The sequence below is a fragment of the Pan troglodytes genome, chromosome 16, assembly GCF_028858775.2.
Source record: "Pan troglodytes isolate AG18354 chromosome 16, NHGRI_mPanTro3-v2.0_pri, whole genome shotgun sequence".
In the NCBI taxonomy this organism is placed as follows: domain Eukaryota; kingdom Metazoa; phylum Chordata; class Mammalia; order Primates; family Hominidae; genus Pan; species Pan troglodytes.
Window position 1 is genome coordinate 92,308,064 of NC_072414.2, and position 23,862 is coordinate 92,331,925.

The following is a 23,862-nucleotide window of genomic DNA, read 5'->3' on the forward strand; positions in this document are numbered from 1 at the left end:
CTTCCCTTAATTTCAATTCCTTTCATTTTCTGGTAGAGACAAAGGAGACATGTTTTATCCATGGACCCAAAACTCCGGCACTGGTCACGGACTAGGGAAGGCAGCCTTCGCTTGGTGTTTAATCATTGCAGGGACACCTCTCTGATTATTCACCCAGGTTTCAGAGGTGTCAGACCACGCAGGGATGCCTGCCTTGGTCCTTCACTCTTAGCAGCAAGTCCTGCTTTTCTGGGGGAGGGGCAAGAACCCCAACCCCTTCTCTCCATGTCTCTACCCCTTCTCCGCTTTTCTGGGGGAGGGGCAAGAACCCCTCAACCCCTTCTCCTTCACCCTTAGCGGCAAGTCCCGCTTTTCTGGGGGAGGGGCAGGAACCCCGAACTCTTATCTCTGCGCCCTGATCCCTTATTTCCACACCCTGACCTCTTATCTCTGTGCCTCAATCTCTTATTTCTGCACCCCGACCTCTTATCTCTGCACCCTGATCCCTTATTTCTGCAACCCGACCTCTTATCTCTGTGCCCCGATCCCTTATTTCCATGCCCTGACCCCTGATCTCTGCACCCCGATCCCTTATTTCTGCACCCTGACCACTTATCTCTGTGCCCCAACCCCTTACTTCCACGCCCCAACCCCTTTCTCGCTTTTCTGGAGGGTAAAAACACCCGAACCCCTTCCCTCCGTGTCTCTACCCTTCTCTTTAAACTTGCCTCCTTCACTATGGGCAACCTTCCACCCTCCATTCCCCCTTCTTCTCCCTTAGCCTGTGTTCTCAAAAACCTAAAACCTCTTTAACTTGCACCTGACCTAAAACCTAAATGCCTTATTTTCTTCTGCAATGCTGCTTGACCCCAATACAAACTTGACAGTGGTTCCAAACAGCCAAAAAATGGCACTTTCAATTTTTCCATCCGACAAGATCTAAATAATTCTTTTCGTAAAATAGGCAAACGATCTGAGGTGCCTGACGTCCAGGCATTCTTTTACACATCAGTCCCTCCCTAGTCTCTGTTCCCAGTGCAACTCATCCCAAATCTTCCTTCTTTCCCTCCCGCCTGTCCCCTCAGTCCCAACCCCAAGTGTCGCTAAGTCTTTCTAATCTTCCTTTTCTACAGACCCATCTGACCTCTCCCCTCCTCACCAGGCCGAGCTAAGTCCCAATTCTTCCTCAGCCTCCAGTCCTCCACCATATAATACTTATATCATCTCCCCTCCTCACACCCAGGCCAGCTTACAGTTTTGTTCCATGACTAGCCCTCCCCTCCTCACCAGGCCGAGCTAAGTCCCAATTCTTCCTCAGCCTCCACTCCTCCACCATATAATACTTATATCACCTCCCCTCCTCACACCCAGGCCAGCTTACAGTTTTGTTCCATGACTAGCCCTCCCCCACCTGCCCAGCAATTTACTCTTAAAAAGGTGGCTGGAGCTAAAGGCATAGTCAAGGTTAATGCTCCTTTTTCTTTATCCCAAATCAGATAGTGTTTAGGCTCTTTTTCATCAAATATGAAAAACCCAACCCAGTTCATGGCTCGTTCGGCAGCAACCCTGAGACACTTTACAGCCCTAGACCCTAAAAGGTCAAAAGGCCATCTTATTCTCAACATACATTTTATTACCCAATCTGCTCCCGACATTAAATAAAACTCCAAAAATTGAATTCTGGCCCTCAAACCCCACAACAGGACTTAATTAACCTCGCCTTCAAGGTGTACAATAATAGAATAGAGGCAGCCAAGTAACAATGTATTTCTGAGTTGCAATTCCTTGCCTCCACTGTGAGACAAACCCCAGCCACATCTCCAGCACACAAGAACTTCCAAATACCTGAACTGCAGTGGCCAGGCATTCCTCCAGAACTGCCTCCCCCAGGAGCTTGCTACAAGTGCCAGAAATCTGGCCACCAGGCCAAGGAATGCCTGCAGCCCAGGATTCCTCCTAAGCCACGTCCCATCTGTGCAGGACCCCACTGAAAATCAGACTGTTCAACTCATCTGGCACCCACTCCCAGAGCCCCTGGAACTCTGGCCCAAGGCTGTCTGACTGACTCCTTCCCAGATCTTCATGGCTTAGTGGCTGCAGACTGACACTGCCCGATCACTTCAGAAGCCCCCTAGACCATCACAGACGCCGAGCTTCAAGTAACTCTCACAGTGGAAGGTAAGTCCGTCCCCTTCTTAATCAATACGGAGGCTACCCACTCCACATTACCTTCTTTACAAAGGCCTGTTTACCTTGCCTCCATAACTGTTGTGGGTATTGACGGCCAGGCTTCTAAACCTCTTAAAACTCCCCAACTCTGGTGCCAACTTAGACAATACTCTTTTAAGCACTCCTTTTTGGTTATCCCCACCTGCCCAGTTCCCTTATTAGGCTGAGACACTTTAACTAAATTATCTGCTTCCCTGACTATTCCTGGGCTATAGCCACACCTCATTACTGCCCTTCTTCCCAATCCAAAGCCTCCTTTGTGTCCTCCTCTTGTATCCCCCAACCTTAACCCACAAGTATAAGATACCTCTACTCCCTCCTTGGTGACCGATCATGCACCCCTTACCATCTCATTAAAACCTAATCACCCTTACCCTGCTCAATGCCAATATCCCATCCCACAGCATGCTTTGAAAAGATTAAAGCCTGCTATCACTCGCCTGCTGCAGCATGGCCTTTTAAGGCCTATAAACTCTCCTTACAATTCCCCCATTTCACTTGTTCTAAAACCAGACAAGCCTTATAAGTTAGTTCAGGATCTATGCCTTATCAACCACATTGTTTTGCCTATCCACCCCATGGTGTCAAACCCATATACTCTCCTATCCTCAATACCTCACTCCACAATCCATTATTGTGTTCTGGATCTCAAACATGCTTTCTTTACTATTCCTTTGCACCCTTCATCCCAGCCTCTCTTCACTTTCACTTGGACTGACCCTGACACCCATCAGACTCAGCAAATTACCTGGGCTGTACTGCCGCAAAGCTTCACAGACAGCCCCCATTACTTTAGTCAAGCCCAAATTTCTTCCCTATCTGTTACCTATCTCAGCATAATTCTCATAAAGACACACGTGCTCTCCCTGCCGATCATGTCTGACTAATCTCCCAAACCCCAACCCCTTCTACAAAACAACAACTCCTTTCCTTCCTAGGCATGGTTAGATACTTTCACCTTTAGATACCTGGTTTTGCCATCCTAAAAAAACCATTCTATAAACTCACAAAAGGAAACCTAGCTGACCCCAAAGATCCTAAATCCTTTCCCCACTCCTCTTTCCCTTCCTTGAAGACAGCTTTAGAGACTGCCCCCATTCTAGCTCTCCCTGACTCATCCCAACCCTTTTCATTGCACACAGCTGAAGTGCAGGGCTGTGCAATCAGAATTCTTACACAGGGACCAGGATCACATCCTGTAGCCTTTTTGTCCAAACAACTTGACCTTACTGTTTCAGGCTGGCCATCATGTCTCCGTGCAGTGGCTGCTGCTGCCTTAATACTTTTAGAAGCCCTTAAAATCACAAACTATGCTCAACTCACTCTCTACAGCTCTCATATCTTCCAAAATCTATTTTCTTCCTCACACCTGACATATATACTTTCTGCTCCCCGGCTCCTTCAGCTGTACTCACTCTTTGTTGAGTCTCCCACAATTACCATTGTCCCTGGCCTGGACTTCAATCCGGCCTCCCACATTATTCCGGATACCACACCTGACCCCCATGACTGCATCTCTCTGATCCACCTGACGTTCACCCCATTTCCCCACATTTCCTTCTTCCCTGCTTCTCACCCTGATCACACTTGGTTTATTGATGGCAGTTCCACCAGGCCTAATGGCCACACACCAGCAAAGGCAGGCTATGCTATAGTACAAGCCACTAGCCCGCCTCTTAGAACCTCTCATTTCCTTTCCATTGTGGAAATCTATCCTCAAGGAAATAACTTCTCAGTGTTCCATCTGCTATTCTACTACTCCTCAGGGATTCTTCAGGCCCCCTCCCTTCCCTACACATCAAGCTCAGGGATTTGCCTCCACCCAGGACTCGCAAATTAGCTTTACTCAACATGCCCTGAGTCAGGAAACTAAAATACCTCTTGGTCTAGGTAGACACTTACACTGGATAGGTAGAGGCCTTTCCCACAAGGTCTAAGAAGGCCACCATGGTCATTTCTTCCCTTCTGTCAGACATAATTCCTCAGTTTGGCCTTCCCACCTCTATATAGTCCAATAGCAGACCGGCCTTTATTCATCAAATCAGCCAAGCATTTTTTCAGGTTCTTAGTATTCCGTGAAACCTTTATATCCCTTACAGTCCTCAGTCTTCAGGAAAGGTAGAACAGACTAATGGTCTTTTAAAAACACACCTCACCAAGCTCAGCCACCAACTTAAAAAGGACTGGACAATACTTTTACCACTTTCCCTTCTCAGAATTCAGGCCTGTCCTCGGAATGCTACAAGGTACAGCCCATTTGAGCTCCTGTATAGACACTCCTTTTTATTAGGCCCCAGTCTCATTCCAGACACCAGACCAACTTGGACTGTGCCCCAAAAAACTTGTCATCCCTACTATCTTCTGTCTAGTCATACTCCTATTCACCATTCTCAACTACTCATACGTGCCCTGCTCTTGTTTACACTGCCAGTTTACACTGTTTCTCCAAGCCATCACAGCTGATATCTCCTGGTGCTATCCCCAAACCACCACTCCTAACTCTTAAAGTAAATAAATAATCTTTGCGGGCAAGGCTATGCTGAACCTCCTTTGGCACTCTCTAATTAGATGTCCTAGGTCCTCCCAATTCTTAGTCCTTTAACACCTGTTTTTCTCCTTCTCTTATTCCATTTAGTTTTTCAATTCATACAAAACTGTATCCAGGCCATCACCAATAATTCTAAATGACAAATGTTTCTTCTAACAACCGCACAATATCATCCCTTACCACAAAATCTTCCTTCAGCTTAATCTCTCCCCCTCTAGGTTCCCACGCCACCCCTAATCCCGCTTGAAGCAGCCCTGAGAAACATCGCCCATTTTATCTCCATACCATCCCCCAAAATTTTCACCTTCCCAACACTTTACCACTATTTCATTTTATTTTTCTTATTAATATAAGAAGACAGGAATGTCAGGCCTCTGAGCCCAGGCTAAGCCATCATATCCCCTGTGACCTGCACATACACATCCAGATGGCCTGTTCCTGCCTTAACTGATGACATTCCACCACAAAAGAAGTGAAAATGGCCTGTTCCTGCCTTAACGATGATGTTATCTTGTGAAATTCCTTCTCCTGGCTCATCCTGGCTCAAAAGCTCCCCTACTGAGCACCTTGTGACCCCCACTCCTGCCCACTAGAGAACAACCCCCCTTTTTCCTTTACCTACCCAAATCCTATAAAACGGCCCCACCCCTATCTCCCTTCACTGACTCTCTTTTCGGACTCAGCCCGCCTGCACCCAGGTGCAATAAACAGCCTTGTTGCTCACACAAAGCCTGTTTGGTGGTCTCTTCACACAGATGTGCATGAAAACAACTTTTTCAGAGATCACAGAAAAGCTATTTAGAACTTTAATAAACTAGGACCATTCAATGAAAGTTTTTTTTTTTTGGCACCACAACTTTAACAGGAAAAGTTGGCTCTCAAGAAAACAAGGTCATCAGTAATTCAGTTCAAGAAGAAACTTCTCAGTTTTTTTTTTTTTTTTTAGATTAACCGAGATGTGGGCTAATTTCCCATACCTCTGTGAAGATCTAGAAGCTAAGAGATGGTAGAAAACTCAGAGGTCAATTACGGCAGTTTCCATTTCCTTTGCCAACTCTTCAGTGATCTTTGAGGCACATTTACTAAAGTTGGAAAACTAATTAATCAAAGAGTTGATTAAAAACTGAGCTTATCAGACTAACTGCCAGCATCCTTGGTACACACAAGTCACTCAATCTGACAATATAGTGCTGTATATATTATACACGGATAGTAACACCTAAATGTGAGCCAGCTATAACTTTCAACTTGAAAGATCCTTAATGAAAACTCCCTTATGTAAACCAAAAATAAAGTTCTAAACCCCCAACTGCCTGATGGACCCCCTCTCAGCCAAGGACATTCCAATGTAAACCTGAAAATCTAGTTGAGGCCATGATGGGAAGTGAGAGTCAGACACACCTCATTATACACCCTCCTTCCTTTGGAATCCAGGCACAGCTGACCATCAGTAACATTAAAACAGAGATCTTAAGACTGACTTTTGTAGCAATAAGACACCAAGTTCCAGCCTGACTCTAGTATAACATCACATGATAGATAGCAGCCCCTGAAAGAAATTGAAATATTTTACTCCAAAATATATTCCTTTGATATAGTTTGAAATGGCCCTACCAAACTGTCTCTTGTGGAGCAAACCTACATTTTGCGGAGAATCACCTTTCCTTTCTGGATCTTTCCTCTGATCCAGGAGAGAATGAATTAACAGTCTGGCACCTTTTAAGGTCTCATAACAGCACTGAAGTCAGCTACCTGGAGGCTTCATCAGCATAATAAAACCTTGGTCTCCACAACTCCTTATCTTAATACAGACATTCCTTTCTATTGATTTCAGCTCTTATCTAATGAGTTATCTAATAACTCTTTCAACCAATTGCCAATCAGAAAAATCTCTGAATCTGCCTATGACCTGGAAGCCCCCTACTTCCAGTTGTCTTGCCTTTCCAGACCAAAGCAATGTACATCTTACATGCATTGACTGATGATTTATATCTCCCTAAAATGTCTAAAACCAAGTTGTAGTCCGACCACCTTGGGCACATGTTCTTAGGATCTCCTGCGGCTGTGTCATGGGCCACTGGTCGTTCATATTTGGTTCAGGATAAATCTGTTCAAATATTTTACAGAGTTTGACTCTTTTCATCAACACTTAGTAGTAGGTTATGATTTTAAGACAAAGCAGAAATGCGATCTTTTTCATTTGCTTTAAAGGCTCAACTCAAACTCCATCACTCAATGAAACATTTCCTGGTCCCTTGAGTTAATTTCTCTTTTTAGCTTTTCTTCCATAGCAAGTTTCTGGGGCCTGTATGTACCACAGGACATTCTGTATGCTATAGTTAGTTGCCGGTAGATGAACATTCCCCCACTAGATGGTGGGCTATTTCCCCTAAAGTCAGGGACTATCTTATTCATCTCTGTTGCCTTTCCCTCACTGTGTTCTGGAATTAAAGCACAGAACCTAATTCAAAACAACACAAACAAAAAACCTTCAATAGTCTAAAAGTTTGAATCAATAGTCTAATTAATTTGTTATTATTTAGAGAAGATGTTTTCAGAAACAAAGCATAGTAAAATGATGGAGAGTATTTCAGAGACTAGTGGGGAACAAGCTCAGGGGGAGAGCATTATGTGCAATTTGGATATTCAATAAAAATAAACATAAGGCTCTGAAGTATTATTCAATTATCATCATAAAGGTTGTCCAAAACTGGAGCAAGTTTTGACTCATTAGGGGATTCTTTAAAAAGCAGCAAAATCGAGAATAACTAGAGGCATCGGGTACATGCCTCCTCCACAGAGGAACCAAATAGCGAGTAGATAATCACACTTTGAACAGATCCTCTAAGAGAAGAGTAGAATTCAACAGAGAAGTGACAGGAAACACTTAAGGCAAAAAAGGAAAGGGAAGCCAAGACCGTCTGCTCAGCTAAGAACCTGGAGATACTCCCCAATGTGGGAAAAGGGTAAGTAAGAGATCTCAGTAGTCCACATTCCCATCATGGACTCCTGCAATCCTAGCCACAGGAGAGGCTCTCAACTCTCACGGGCCATAAGACTAACATAGAGAGCTGCCTAGAGTTGACACAAAAGCATTGCTCCATAGAAGGAGCTCATACGAGGTCCCACATACCCCCTGAGTCCTAAGCAGCTACAGCACAGTGCCATTTTGAGAGCCTAGCCTCCGCCAAACTGCAGCCTGTGCTGAAGCACAACAGTCCCTGCATCTACACATTCCTGGAGCTCCACTGACATTCCCCATGTGGGGGCACTGCTGTGGCTGGCCGTTGCTACCAGGGCTGAAGCAGTAACTATTGACAGTGGCCCTGATATCCCCAGTAGTGTGCCATCACACATTTTTATGTGTCCCACTGCTGGATGCCACTACCAGGGCCAAAGTGCAAGCCACTGGCAGTGACCCCATTTCCTTAGTAGTAGAGTCAGCATGCATTTACAAGTGTCCTAAGGACAGGCTACCCTATCCACAGCTGCTACCTGGGGATGAAGCTTGTGCTCCCTAGCCAACCACCTGCAGGTGCTGCCACTGAAAGCAACCCCACTCTTCCCAGTAGCAGGGCACCCTGCCCCTGCCTACCACAACCAGCACATGCGTGCACCACAGGGGGGCCTGAGGATAGGTCTGCCTTGCCTGGTTCCACACTCCCTCCCCCTACTGCCCAAGTATACCATTGGAAGGCCCAGAAATTAACTGGCTGTGTTCACAATGATTGGTATCTGAGCACTCCTCCCAGGTTGTGCCGACCTAACCTGCTGCTGTCACCACAGCTAGTACTCACCTGCACATGCAACCTGCAGGCCTGGGGACTGGCCGTCCTAGCCCATTGCAGCCACTGCCAACACCAATGCAGACCACTTGGGAGCCAGAGGATTGTTAAGTGACTGCTACCACCATTGCCCATGCCACAGCTTCTGCCTAGGGGCCCAAAGGCCAACCTACCTCCTGCCCCATCACTGCCACTGTTGGCACCTGGGAAAGCTATCTGAAGGCCCAAGAATCAGCCCGCCTGGAGCTGCTAACACTAGTGCCCAAGGACAGGACCATTTGGCCCACTGCTGCCACCACTGGGGCCCAAGGACTATCCCACTTGGCATTCCCATCCCCAGCAAAACCTCACCACAGTCTCCAATAACTGCACCCTAAGCCAATGAAAAATTCCCAGACACCACTGAGGTTGTTTATAGCCAAAAATATCACATAATGACTACAATATTGCATGCACCCAGAATCAGAACCAAAGTGCCCTACCAACAACCACTGCAAGTACATCTTCAGGAAAATATCCTCCTCTATGAAAACAAATTCAAAAAAATGTAAGAAGCAACTGTTATACCAGATGTGTAGATATCAATTTAAGGACATGGAAACATAAAAAAGCAAGGAAATATAATACCTTCAAAAAACACAATAATTCTCCAGCAACAGGTTCCAATAAAAACAAACTTAAGATATCCCCGAAAAAGAACTCAATATAATTATATTAAAGAACCTCAGTGAGATATAAGAGAACACAGATAAACTACAAGGAAATCAGAAAAACAATTCATAATGTGAACGAGAGGTTTACCAAAGAGATAGAGATATAAAAAAAAGAACCAAACAGAAATTCTGGAAGTAAAGAATTCATTGAATGAAATACAAAATACTTTCAAATGCTTTAAAAATAGACTAGATTGGCCAGGTGTGGTGGCTCACTCCTGTAATCCCAGCACTTTGGGAGGCCAAGGTGGGCAGATCATGAGGTCAGGAGACCAAAACCATTCTGGCCAACATGGTGAAACCCCTTCTTTACTAAAATGCAAAAAATTAGCTGGGCATGTGGCATGCACCGGTAGTCCCAGCTACTCAGGAGGTTGAGGCAGGGGAATCGCTTGAACTTGGCAGGCAGAAATTGCAGTGAGCCAAGATCGTGCCACTGCACTCCAGCCTGGCAACACAGCAAGACTCTGTCTCAAAAAAAAAAAAAAAAAAAAAAAAAGACTAGATCAAGCAGAAGAAAGAATTTCAGAACTTGAAGACAGGTCTTTTGAAATAACTCCATTAGATAAAAATAAAGAAAAAAATGAAAAAAGAATGAACATAGCCTACATGACATATGGGACACTGTAAGGGAAACAACTTATTGAACTTTTGGTGTTCCAGAGGTGAAAATAAAATAAAAAAGATAGAAACCTATTTAACAAAATAATAGCTGAAGTGTTCCCAAGTTTGCAAGAGATTTAGACATCCAGATACAAGAAGTTCAGAGATTCACAAATAGACATGATTCTTAAAGGTCTTTACTGCATATTATAGTCAAACTGTTGGAAGTCAGAAACAAAGATAGCATTCTAAGAACAGCAACAGAAATGTGTCTAGTCACCTGTAAGGAAACCACCATCGGACTAACAACAGAAACCTTACAGGCCAGGGGAAAATGGGATGATATGGTCATAGTCCTGAAAGCGGGGGGCGGGGGGAACCTGTTAGCCAAGAATTCTATACTCAGAAAACTTTTCTTTTATAAATGTAGAAGAAATAAAGTATTTTCCAGATATGCAAAAACTAAGGGAATTCATCACAACTACACTGGCCCTACAAGAAATGCTTCAGGCAGTTCTACATCCAGAAGTGAAAAAATCATATCTACCAGCATGAAAACAGAAAAGTATAAAACATACTGGTAGAACAAGCACATAAATGAAGATGAGAAAGGACTCAAATGTTACCACTGCAGAAAACCACCAAACCACAATGATAAACAGTAAGAGAGAAAGAAAGAAACAAAGGATATACAGAACAACTAGAAATTAATTAATAAAATGACAGAAATAACCCCTCACATATTAATACTAACCTTGAATGTAAACAGATTAAACTTTCCACTTAAAAGATATAGACTAGCTGAATGGATTTAAAAATGACTCACTATATGCTGCCTACAAGAAGCTTATTTCACCTGTGAAAACACATATAGACTAGGCCAGGCATGGTGGCTCATGCCTGTAATCGCAGCACTTTGGGAGGCCAAGGTGGGAAGATCACAAGGTCAGGAGATCGAGACCATCCGGGCTAACATGGTGAAACCCTGTCTCTACTAAAAATACAAAAACAAAATTAGCCGGGTGTGGTGATGGGCACCTGTAGTTCCAGCTACTAGGAAGGCTGAGGTGGGAGAATGGTGTGAACCTGGGAGGCGGAGCTTGCAGTGAGCCAAGATCGTGCCTCTGCACTCTAGCCTGGGTGACAGAGAAAGACTCTGTCTCAAAAAAACAAAAAACAAAACAAACAAAAAACCAAAACAAAACAAAACATATAGACTAAAAGTAAAGGAATGTAAAAAGATAATCCTGCAAATGGAAACCAAAAGCAAGCAGAAACACCTATACTTATATCAGATACAGATAAAACAGACTTTAATTCAAAAAACAGTAAAAATAGACAAAAAAGGCCATTATATAATGATAAAGAGATCAACTCAGCAAGAAATACAATTCTAAATATATGTGTAGCCAACAATAGAGCACTCAGATATATAAAGCAAATATTACTAAAGAGAGAGATGAAGTCCAACACAATAATAGTTGGAGACTTCAACACCCTACTATCACCATTAGATGGATCATCTGGACGGAATATTTATAAAGAAACATTGGATTTAAACTGCACTTTATGCCAAATGGACCTAACAGACTTTTACAGAACATTTCATCCAATGGCTATAGAATACACATTCTTCTCATCAGCACATGGGACATTCTCCAGGATAGACCATATGTTAGGACATAAAACATGTCTCAACAAATTTTAAAAAACTGAAATTATATGTAGTATCTTTTTAGACCACAATGGATTAGAACTATAAATCAATAATAAGAGAAACTTTGAAAACTGTATGAATACATGGAAATTAAACAACATGCTCCAAAATGACCACTAGGTCAAGAAAGAAATTAAGAGGGAAATCAAAACATTTCTTGAAACAAGTGAAAATCAAAACCCAACATATCAAAACCTATGAGATACAACAAAAGCAGTGCTAAGAGGGAAGTTTATAGCAATAAACTTCTACATCAAAAAAGTAGAAAGATGTCATATAAAAAATCTAGTGATGCACTTCAATGAACTAGGAAAGCAAGAATAAACCAAATGCAAAATTAATAGATGGAAAGACACAATAAAGATCAGAGCAAATCTAAATGAAAGAGACTGAAAATAATTACAAAGAACCAACAAAATTAGAAGTTAGTTTTTGAAAAGATAAACAAAATAGATTGCTAGCTAGACTGACCAAGAAAAAAGGAGAAAAGACCAAAATAAAGAAACTCGAAACAAAAAAGACTCATTACAATTGATACCACAGAAATATAAAGATTATCAGAAACTATAGTGAATAACTATTCACTAACAAACTGGAAAACCTAGAGGCAATGGTTAAATTCATAAACACATACAACGTCCCAAGACTGATTGAGGAAGAAACAGAAAACCTGAACAGACCAATAAAAAGAGATTGGATCAGTAATAAAAAGTCTTTCAACAAAGAAAAGTCCAGGTCCAGATAGCTGTATTGCTAAATTCCACCAAATTTACAGAGAAGAATTTACAGCAATTCTCCTTAAACTATTCAAAAAAAAAATTAAGTGGAGGGAATTCTCCCTAACTCATTCTACAAGGCCAGCGTTACCTTGATATCAAAACCAGACAAGGACCCAACAACAAAAAAATACTACAGGTCAATATCCCTGATTAACATAGATACAAAAATTCTCAACAAAATGCTAGCAAGCAAAATCCAACATTACATCAAAAAGATAACATACCATGGCCAAGTGGGATTCAACCCAGCGATGCAAGGTTGGTTCAATATAAACAAATTTAAAAATGTGATACATTACATCGACAGAATGTAGAATAAAATCTATATGGTCATCTCAATAGACGCAGAAAAAGCATTTAATAAAATTCAGCATCCTTTTATGATAAAAACTCTCAACAAACTAGTCATAGAGGGAACATAACTGAACATAATGAAGGGCATATATGACAGATTCATAGCTAACATCATACTAAATGGTGAAAGGCTGAAAGCCTTTCCTTTAAAAACTAGAACAAGACAAAGATGCTGACTTTACTACTCCTGTTTGACGTAGTACTGGACATTAAAGTCAGAGCAATCAGGCAAGAGACAAATAAAAGGCATCCAAATTAGAAAAGAGGATGTCAAATTGTCCCTCTTTGCAGATGGCACGATCTTATATCCAGAAAAACCTAAAGACTTCACCAAAAAAGCCTTAGATCTGATAAATAAATTCAGTAAAGTTACAGGATACAAATTCAACATAAAAAATAGTGTCTATATATGAACGACACACTAGCTGAAAAAGAACTCAATAAGGGAATCCCATTTACAATAACTACAAAAATACCTAGGAATAAATTTAACCAAGGAGGTAAAAGACCTCTACAAGGAAAACTACAAAACACTGATTTTTAAAAATTGAAGAGGACATAAACAAATGGAAAGAGAGCCCATGCTCATGGATTAGAAAAGTTAATATCACTAAAATGACCAGACTGCTCAAAGCTATCTACAGATTCAATTCAATCTCTACCAAGATAGCAATGTTGGCCAGGCATAGTGCCTCACACCTGTAATTCCAGTACTTTGGGAGGCCAAGGCAAGAGAATCGCTTGACCCCAAGAGTTTGAGGCCATCCTGGAAAACATAGAGACCCCATCTCTACGAAAATTTTTAAAAATTAGTGAAGTGTGGTGGCATGGGCCTGTAGTCCCAGCTACTTGAGTGGCTGAAGTGGGAGGATTGTTTGAGCCTGGGAGATTGAGGCAGCAGTGAGTCATAATCATGCCCCTGCACTCTAGCCTTGAAGACAGAGCAAGGCATTGTCAAAAAAAAAAAAAAAGATACCAATGCCATTTTTCACAGAAATAAAAAAATACATACATTGGGGGAAAGGACATCCTCTTCAATAAATGGTGTGGGGAAAATTGGATATCCACATGCAGAAGATTGAAACTAGATCTCTGTCTCTCGTCATATACAAAAATCAACTCAACACAGATTATAGACTTAAATATAAGATCCCAAAATATAAAACTACTTGAAGAATACATAAGGGAAGTACTTCAGGGAAATACTTCAGGACACTGGTCTAGGCAAAGATTCAATGGCTAAGACCTCAAAAGCACAGGCAACAAAAACCAAAATAGACACATGGGACTATATTAAACTAAGAAGCTTCTGTGCAGCAAAGGAAACAATCAACATAGTGAAGAGACAACCTGTTGAATGGGAGAAAATATTTGCAAATCCTTCATCTGATAATGGACTAATATCCAGAATATACAGGGAACTCAAACAGCTCAACAGTAAAACAACAACAACAAATAATAATAATGATAATTCCATTAAAAAGGGGCAAAGGACATGAATAAATATTTCTGAAGAAAAAACATACAGTGGCCAACAGACATATGAAAAAATGCTCAATGTCACCAATCATCAGGGAAGTGTGCAAGTGAAAACTACAATGAGATATCATCTCACCCCAGTTAAAACTGTTATTATTAAAAAGGCAAAAAGTGATTGAAAGACACTGGTGAGAATGTAAAGAAGAGGGAACTCTTATACACTGTTTGTGGGAATGTAAATTAGTACAATCTCTATGGAAAACGGAATGCAGATTTCTCAAAAACTAAATGTAGAACTACCATATGACCCAGCAATCTCACTACTGCATATTTATCCCAAGGAAAAAAAAAAAAAAACAATATACCAAAGAGTAGAATGATAGACACCAGATTGGGAAGGATGTGTTGGTGGGGTTGGGGGAAGATGAAGAAAGGCTGCGTAATAGGTAAAAACTTACAGTTAGATAAAAGGAATAAATGCCAATGTTCAGTAGCAGGTGACTGTAGTTAACAACAATACACTGTATATTTCAAAATAGCTGGAAGAGAGGACTTGAAGTGTTCCCAACACTTAGAGATGATAAATACTCAAGATGATGGATACCCCAAATGTCCTGAATACACATTCTATGCATGTACAAAACATCACATAAATATGCACAAATATTACATATCAATAAGCAAAAGTTTAAAAATTTTCTTCAAGCATAAAAACAAGCAGCAATTTTTATAATTTTTGAAGTTTTGACATTTTTAAAATGTCAAAAATAACATATCTTCTAATAAAAGCAATTTCTTAAAAGCACCTTAAAGACCTACTTATGAAAAATCTAGCTCTATTTTTCCAAAATTTTAATCAAAAATAATAAAATCAAGAAAAAAGAATTCTGGTTAAAACTATGAATTAACTTGAACATTCAACAGTCTGGGCCTCACCATTAACCTGGCAATGACATTAAGAGCAATAATATTTGGACAGCCCTTACCTTCATGAATATACATCTGTTGAGCATCTTCAAGATGTAATAACCCCAGTAAAGGTGAAGGACCTGCAAGATCATGAGCTGTAGGTTGAGGAAGATGTATGAAAAGAAAGGCTCGAGGTGATACATAGGCAAGATCAGCGTGCAATATAAAATCCTGAAACACCAAACAGTTGAGAGAATTTCATTACAACCAAAGCACTTATGAATTTTCAATAATAAAACAAATAGTTTTTCTCCTAAGCCATACATGTATTTCGTTTCCAATAAAGCCCAGGAAATTATCAAAAGAAAAGATACAATAATATTATCTTAAATATCATTACTGGCAAGCAACAAAAAAAGTACAATCTGTCTTCCTGAAGAAAAGTTAAAGAAACAGCATTTTTATTACCCAGTGTTTAAACTGGAATGTTTCTGTACCTTGGTTTCCTCTTTTCAAACGAAAGCATACACTAACCATTTTTACCTTCTGGTGATGGGGCTAGAGGATTTTAAAGAACAAATAAGATAATGCATGTTTACATGAGGTTATTATTGCCTTAAAACACAATCTCATTTATTTGGCATCAAAAGTGAATAGAGAATTCTACAAAAGTACATTTTCCAAATAAAATAAGCTTTAACAAAGCAAAAATTCCATGAGTACTTAACACTTCTGCTTCCTAAAGTAAATTGCATGCTTTATTAGTTTCATAAACAGGCTCCTGGACACAATTTGAACTGCTCCTGATGACCTAAGATGCACAGTGTCTTCAGATATTATTGCCATATGGGCCGGGCATGGTGGCTCATGCCTGTAATACCAGCACTTTGGGAGGCCAAGGTGGACAGATCACCTGAGGTCAGGAGATTGAGACCAGCCTGGCCAACATGGCCAAACCCCAGTTGTACTAAAAATACAAAAATTAGCTGGGTGTGGTGGCATGCACCTGTAATCCCAGCTACTAGGGAGGCTGAGGCAAAAGAATTGCTTGAACCTGGGAGGTGGAGGTTGCAGTGAGCCGAGATTGTGCCACTGCACTCCAGCCTGGGTGACAGAGCAAGATTCCGTGAAAAAAAAAAAAAAGATATTATTGCCATATGAAGGACTATTTGTTTATTTCTCAAACTTATATAGCACTATGAATTTAGAGTCTTTCAATAGGTTTGTTTGTAAGTATATTAGTTATAGAAATAATTTTTTTCATGTAACATTGGGGAAACAAGAAAATTGTCCATAACACCATCACCTTAAACAAACAATATTGTAATTTTCATGCATTCTCTTCCAGTATTTTCCTATACAATTTTTTTTATTTTTTTATTAACATGCAGTAAAATTTACTGTTTTTTGGTATATTGTTCAATGAATTTAATATGTCTATAGGTTTATTTAAACACCACTACAATTAGGATACAGAACAGCCTATCTTGCCAAAAAAATTCTGTGATGCTATCCCTTTATTGCCACACCCTCCTCCACACATAAACTTGGCAAACACTTTGCTCTGTATCCTTTGGTCTGTCTTCCAAGGACATAAATGGAATCATACGTTGTGTGAGCTTTTAAGGCCACCTTCTTTCACACAGCATAATGCTTTTAAGATTCATTCAGTTGTCATGGTTATCAATAGCATGCTCCTTCTTATTACTGAGTGGCACTCCACTTTATGGCTGCATCACTGCTTTTTTACCTACTGAGGAGCATTTGGGTTGTTTCCAGCTTTTGACATTTATGAATAGAACTGCTATAAATATTCATGTAGATATTTATATGTGAACAGAAGTTTTGATTTTTCAAGGGTAAGTATATAGGGGTAGAATTGTGTGCCATCTGGTAAATATATGCTTAACTTTATAATAAACTGAAAAACTATTTTCCAGAGTGGTTGCTTTACATTCCCACCAGCAAAGCATGAGAATGTCAGTTGTTCTATACCTTTGTTGGTACTTCATATTGTTCTATATTTTTGCCACTGCAGTAAACATAGCATTTGTGAGATTTTATGTTCAATTACATTTAGCTTTAAATCAAAGACATTTTATGCTATTTAGACAACTTGATGTATATAGTCTTTCATAAACTGAAATTATTTCTATGAAACTATATATTTCTAAACGTGAGATTACTGTTTTAAGGTGTACATTAAAGATATTAAAATTCAAGATTGTATATTAAAAGGTACTAAAATGTTGCCAAATTATTTTCCTAAATTGTAACTATTTATAAGGCCACCAGCAATTTATGAAAGAAGAGTTTCACTGAACTCAGAACCAGTATGAAATAGTTTCAAAATTTGTTAATTTAAAAGATAAAATACTTTCAGTTTACATTATTCGCAAGGCCTTAACATTTCCCCTATGTCTGCTTAGTAGCTCTATTTCTTCTTTTGTAAGTTATCAGTTCAAGTTCTTTGTTTGGAAAACAGGGGCCAGGTGCAGTGGCTCATGCCTGTAATCCCAGCACTTTGGGAGGCTGAGGCAGGTGGATTACCTGAGGTCAGGAGTTCAAGACCAGCCTGACCAACATGGTGAAACCCCACATCTACTAAAAAATTTAAAAATTAGCCAGGTGTGGTGGCAGATATCTGTAATCCCGGCTACTTGGGATGCTGAGGGAAGAGAATTGCTTGAACCCGGGAGGCAGAGTGTGCAGTGAGCCGACATCATGCCATTGCACTCTAGCCTGGGTGACAGAGCAAGACTTCATCTCAAAAAAAAAAAAAGATGTAATAACTCGATTGCTTTTAAAAATTTAGGAATTACAGAAAAATATATAGAGGTTAAGGAATGAAAACTCACCTGAAGTCTCACAACTTACAGGTAACCCAGAATATTTTGTTAAATGATTTAGGATATCTCTCTCAAAACTATATTCTTTAAAGTGCTTCTATTTTGCCCCTCCTATCACCACATGCTTTTATGTAATGAGGTGATCACTACCTATGTGTGATTTTTGTACCCTACTTTTTTCATGCAATAACATGTTACAGAGAGCTTTCCACAACAATAAACAAAGCTACATGTCAAGAGTTAGCAAACTTGTTTGTAAAGGAAAAGATAATAAATATTTCAGGCCTCTGGACCATTTGGTCTCTGTTGCAACTACTCAATTCAGCCATTACAGTACAAAAGCAGCCATGACAGCTAACATTACATAAACTAATTCATGTATAGAAAGTACATACATTAGTGTGTGTGTCTGTGTTCCAATAGAACTTTATCAACAAAACCAGGCAATAGGCTGAATTTGGCCTTTGAGCCATAGCCTGCCAACCCCTACTATGTATCACCATATATAATGGCTTCACAGAAATCCATTTTATAGATATATCATAATTTAACTAATCCCTTATTAATAGACATTTAAATTCTTCCCAAATGGTCATTATATTAGAAAGAATACTGTGAGAATTACTTGTAAATACATTTTTTTTTTGAGACACGGTCTCGCTCTGTCTCCCAGGCAGGAGTGCAGAGGCATGATCACAGCTTACTATAGCCTCTACCTCCCAGCCTCAAGCAATCCTCCAACCTCAGCCACCTGAGTAGCTGGGACTCCCGGTATACGGCACAACACCTGGCCAATTTTTGTATTTTGTTTTTTGTAGAGACAGGGTTTTGCCTTGTTGCCCAGGCTGATCTCGAACTTCTAGGCTTAAGGGAGTTAAGCCTTCCAAAGTTCTGGGATTACAGGCATGAACCACCACGTGTGGTTCTGTAAAAACATTTTGATGTAATTGTTTGATTATCCACTTAGAATAGCTAAAATCCTGAATCAAAGAGTAGACTCATTTTACAATTTGGAATATAATGTTACACTGCTTTCCAGAAAGACTATACCAATTTATATTCTTGCACCCAATATATAAGAGTATCTGCTTCCTCAGATATTGACCAATATTGTATTTTATCAGTCTCCACCTAAAATAACAGAGTACTGTTTATATTCATATTTTTATTTAATGTATAGTGACTATATATATTTATACATCTATTTATATCTCTTATTGGTTATTTTACTCAGCTACTTTTCTTTATTCTTTATGAACTGCTTTTGTGGCATCTGTCCATTTTTCTATTGGAGCATTTATTTTTCCTGTTGATTCTTAAATGCTCTTTATATACTAAAGATATCAACACTATTTTTAAATTATGTTAATTAGCTTTATACAGTCCAGTATTTTCTTTCAATACTGATTTTTTTGGCAAAGTAATTTAAAAAATTTTTAAATCAAATCTGTCAATTGCTTATTTTATACTTAGCATACATATTATGCTTTAAAGGTCCTTTTTCAGCCCCATCAATATAAAACATATTTTCCCATATTTTCTTAAAGTTCTGGCTTTACTACTTATATACCATGTCACTTATTTGTGCATTTCCTCATCTGTAAAATGCGAGCAGAGAGTACCTACCTTATTTATTCAATAAACCATTACTGAGCACCTACTAAAGTGCTACCTGACACTTGGTAGTAGCCGGGAATATAGCAATGAATGAGAGGGACCAAAACCCCTAAACCAGTAGGGTTTACCTTCTGGTACCCACATTTATTTATAGGCTTATTAGAGGAAATGATACATGTAAAAACCTACTTGCCATTCTGGTTTGCTGGATCCTTGGGCCTTATTCTGTACTCTTTCTGCCTAGAATGTACTTTCCCTTTTCAACTGAACCCCTTTCCATCCATTAAAGCATGGGTCTCTCCACAACAAAAGTTTCCATGTAATTCTGGTCACCCCTGAATTTATTCCTTTCCTCCTGGCTCTCCCCTCCTCACTAGCAGGCAAGCTTTCCAAAGGCAGTGGCCAGGACACCTTCACCTCTGGGTCCTTCCCTTGTCTGGCTCAGGGCCTTGCCCCTTACTAGGTCCCCTATTGGGAATTTGTCAGTGTTATTATTGACAAAAGGACCTACTCAAAAATACCTTCTTTACACAGTCTACCAGAGAATGTGAATAATTAGCTAAACATATAATTGCCCATTGTGATCCATGTAAAGAAAGAAAGAAAATGACAGGGCATATGGCAGGGTTCTACATGAACAAAGGCTGTCAAGTGGGAAGCATCATGGAAAATTCGAGGAGCTAAAAGAAGACCAGTGTGGCTTAAAGGAGAGGAGTGCCAGTGAAGGGTGGTGTAAGATGAGGTGGGAGAGGTGAAGAAGCCATCTCAGGTAGGCCTTGCAAGTCAGGGTGGAGGTGTGGCCTTCATTGTGAGAGCAACAGGAAGCTTGGCTGGTTTTAGAAAGAGGAGTGACACATGTGGAACAGAATATCAGAGCTGGGTTCAAGGCTCAACACCACTAATTTCTTGGCTCGAAACCTGCATAAGTCACTGAACCTTAGTTCCTTAGTCACTGGGTAGAACTAGCTGCCCCTCCACCACCTCCTTTGACCAGAGGCTCCCAGGAGACACACAGCCAGCTTTACAAACTGTAGAGCACTCAGAATGAAAGAAGCTGCCATTAAGATGCAAATGTCTTCTAAGAGAGCTGAGCCTCTGGGCAGAGAGGAGAGGCCAGTGGAATTGGCGCTGGAGTCTTCAAGATTTCAATCAGGGCTCCCAGGACCTTAGCAAGTTCCATAATCTCTCTGGGCTTCAGTTTCTTTTGTAAAATGAGAACACCACCCGGGTGGTTATGAGGATTCAATGAGTTGACAAATGGAAAGTGCCTATTACATAGTAAGTATTCAAAAATGATAGTTACAACTATTACTCTTACTACCACTATGGCCACTACTACTTTCCCACAACTAGCCCTCTCCTACTGCACAGAACTTACACCAGTAACACAGTTAGAGCAACACCCCCCAAGAGGGTGCTCCTGAAATGGCTGGATTTCCTGCCAAGGGGAAGAGGAGGAGTCCACTTTGGAGAGGGTAAGCAGGCTCCGAGGAATGGGGACTCTGCTGCCTGAACATTCTCTGCAAGAGGACAGAGGGGACTGGAGGCCAAAGAAGTGGAACAGGAGTCAGAGGGGAGTAGCCATTGTGGCACGGGTAACAACCAGCTATGATGCCACAGTTAAAATTTCAAGACTTCAATAAAGGATGGTCTAGTCTCTCAAGTTTCCTCTCCTTCTATGCTAAAAGAAGACTGGGAAAAAGAAAAAAAATTCCATCTGCCCTTGCCAGCTCTCTTCCTAACACACGTGCATACATGTGTGCAGGCACATGCATAGAACACACAACACTTGCACATTATCGCTAGTCACCACCTTACAGCAACTGAATGGAATTTTCCTTTTCATAAAGAATGCCAAAAGACTGCTATATTCCTAAATTCTTAGAACCACTTTGTCCCTGTCCACTGGATTTAACCTTTCCAAATGGATAAGCTACTACCGTGCCCTTGGATTGCAAAGCTCAGCTTTTTCTGTTTTCAGTTTTGTTTCCAATTTAACTCTTCCAATCACTGGAGTTGGCATGGTTTGAATAAATTGCAGTGTTGGTATAAACATTAGCTGGTTTTGCTGGACTAGCTAAGGCAACCACCAAAAAGTTGTATTTGTCTAATGAAAATTGCAAGGTAAGGGTCTTATTTTCTTGCTAATTGTGGGTATGAGCATTAAGCCCTTTTAGGATAGCAAATACTTGTTCTACAGGTGAACAATTATCTACCTCAGTGATCTCTTAAGTTTCTAAATGACTGGGTAGTTGAAGAAAACTTAATAAATATTTAGTGAAGGCAAATGATACACTCTTAACCCTAGTTTCAAATTTAATTTGAAGCCTATCTGTTCTGTGTTTCAAATATCCTGTTTCTAGTCTTGATTCTTCCATAACCAGCTATGTGATCCTGGAAGTACCTTAACTCTTCAACTGAAAAATAAATGTGGTGTCTAAATGTTTCAACAATGTCAGCGACATGAAAGACAAAGAAGAGGTAAGCAACTGTTCCAGATGAATGACAGCTAAATGCAATACGTGATCTGGAGCTGGATCCCCACACAGTCAGGGGGAAAAGCAATAAAAGACATCATTGGATTGATTGACCAAATTGGAACATGGAAGGTAGATTGCTACATTTCCTGCAATTGATAACTGTATTGTGATTATGTAAGAAAATGTCCTTCTTCTTAGGCAATACACACTGAATTACTTAGGGCACAAGGAATTATTTAGTTGATGTTTACAACTTGCAAATGATTCAGAAACAAATATGTATATTCATACATGTGTGTGGTGGGGAAGTAGAGAGAGAAGGAATGACAAAGTAAATGGGGCAAAATGCTAACTGGTAAACAGTATATCTAGGGGTTCTCTGTAGTATACTAGAAATTTCTTTGTAAGCTTAAAATTATTTCTAAAATTGGGAGGCTGAGGCAGGCAGACCACAAGGTCAAGAGATCGAGACCATCCTGGCCAACATGGTGAAACCCCGTTTCTACTAAAAATACAAAAATTAGCTGGGTATGGTGGCATGCACTTGTAGTCCCAGCAACTCAGGAGGCTGAGGCAGGAGAATCGCTTGAACCCGGGAGGCAGAGGTTGCAGTGAGCTAAGATCAGGCCACTGTACTCCAGCCTGGCAACAGAGTGAGACTCTGTCTCAGAAAAAAAAAAAAAATTCTAAATAAATGACTACATGAATAAAAGGATTGGACTACATTATAAATAAAGTTCCTTATTCTAGGATTCTATGGTTTGAAGAGGGGTGATTGTTGTAGCTGTTCTTCATGAACTCAAAAATTGCATAAAGAAGGTACCAAGCACATGGGCAGGATAGGAGAGCTCTTCTAAGGGCCCCTGTGGAGTGAGACAGTGAACACATGTGGTAGAACAGGTAGTCTCCTTCATCAGGTGTGTAACTGGAAAGTCTAGTTCTGAGATACATATCTGCAGTGGTGGCTCAAGGGAGTGGCCCAGCTTCAACAGAGTCTTTCTTGCCTTGTACCTTCCTTTTCTTTGCTGGTTGCGCAAACGGCACTAAGCTGACCATGGTGCCATCAGAACCGATGCTCTGCCCTCTGCTTCTCATTTAGGACCAAGGCTTCAGGCCTTCAGAGGAAAAGAAGGGTCCATCATTCCCTCATCCCGGGTCCCCACTGATGAACATCAGCTAAGAGCACTGTTGGGTGCTTTCAGCTTTATCTTTCTCGGTTTTTTAAAACTCTCCTTTCTCTATTAGCCATTCCAAGTATTTACATGGTCTCATTGTCGATAATATTCCCTTTCACATGTGGACTTCCCAGGGTACCATTTTTCTACACTTGTAATAGCTGGATCATCAAACGCTGAAATCTGAAGTCCAGTGAACCAGTGGTGAGGCAGAAACCTTACAAGCATATGTATCCTTGGAAGTAAGGGAGCTAGGTATTTCAGTATTATTTGCAGTTGAAAATGTTTTGTATTTTTCTTTTTGAGACATCTGAGAAACACAGGTCAATGTGAATAGTCTTCAACCACATGAAACAGGGTTAGACACAAAGATCTCTCTACTGCCATAATGCACTCCTGAAAGGCATAAGCTGGCTCTCACTCCCCTTGTACTGTTTGTAACACCCAGCTGTGATGAATTCAAGAAATGAAGCAACAAGCCACCCTGCCCCCTGCACACTCAGCTGGGACAGACACTGAACTCACAGGTTGCAAAACCAGCAAAACAGGGCACACACGCCTTCCCTTCAGGTGGACCTACCTGAGTGGAACCACGATCTGCTCTTGTTATTTGTGGAGGAAAACTGTTAGTAGTCAGAGGAAGTGG

At 40.6% G+C, this 23,862-nt stretch overlaps 1 protein-coding gene across 23 annotated transcripts in view; it reads right to left on the bottom strand.

The window, feature by feature from the left end:
* The window catches only part of CERS3 (ceramide synthase 3), a 145,768-nt gene that overhangs the window by 40,580 nt on the left and 81,326 nt on the right, over nt 1–23,862 (bottom strand). For all 23 annotated transcript variants that reach the window (XM_063794416.1, XM_063794413.1, XM_063794408.1 and 20 more), the window contains one exon: nt 15,173–15,326. In XM_063794416.1, the coding sequence (XP_063650486.1) occupies nt 15,173–15,326 (154 nt within the window). The remainder of the gene's footprint in view (nt 1–15,172; nt 15,327–23,862) is intronic.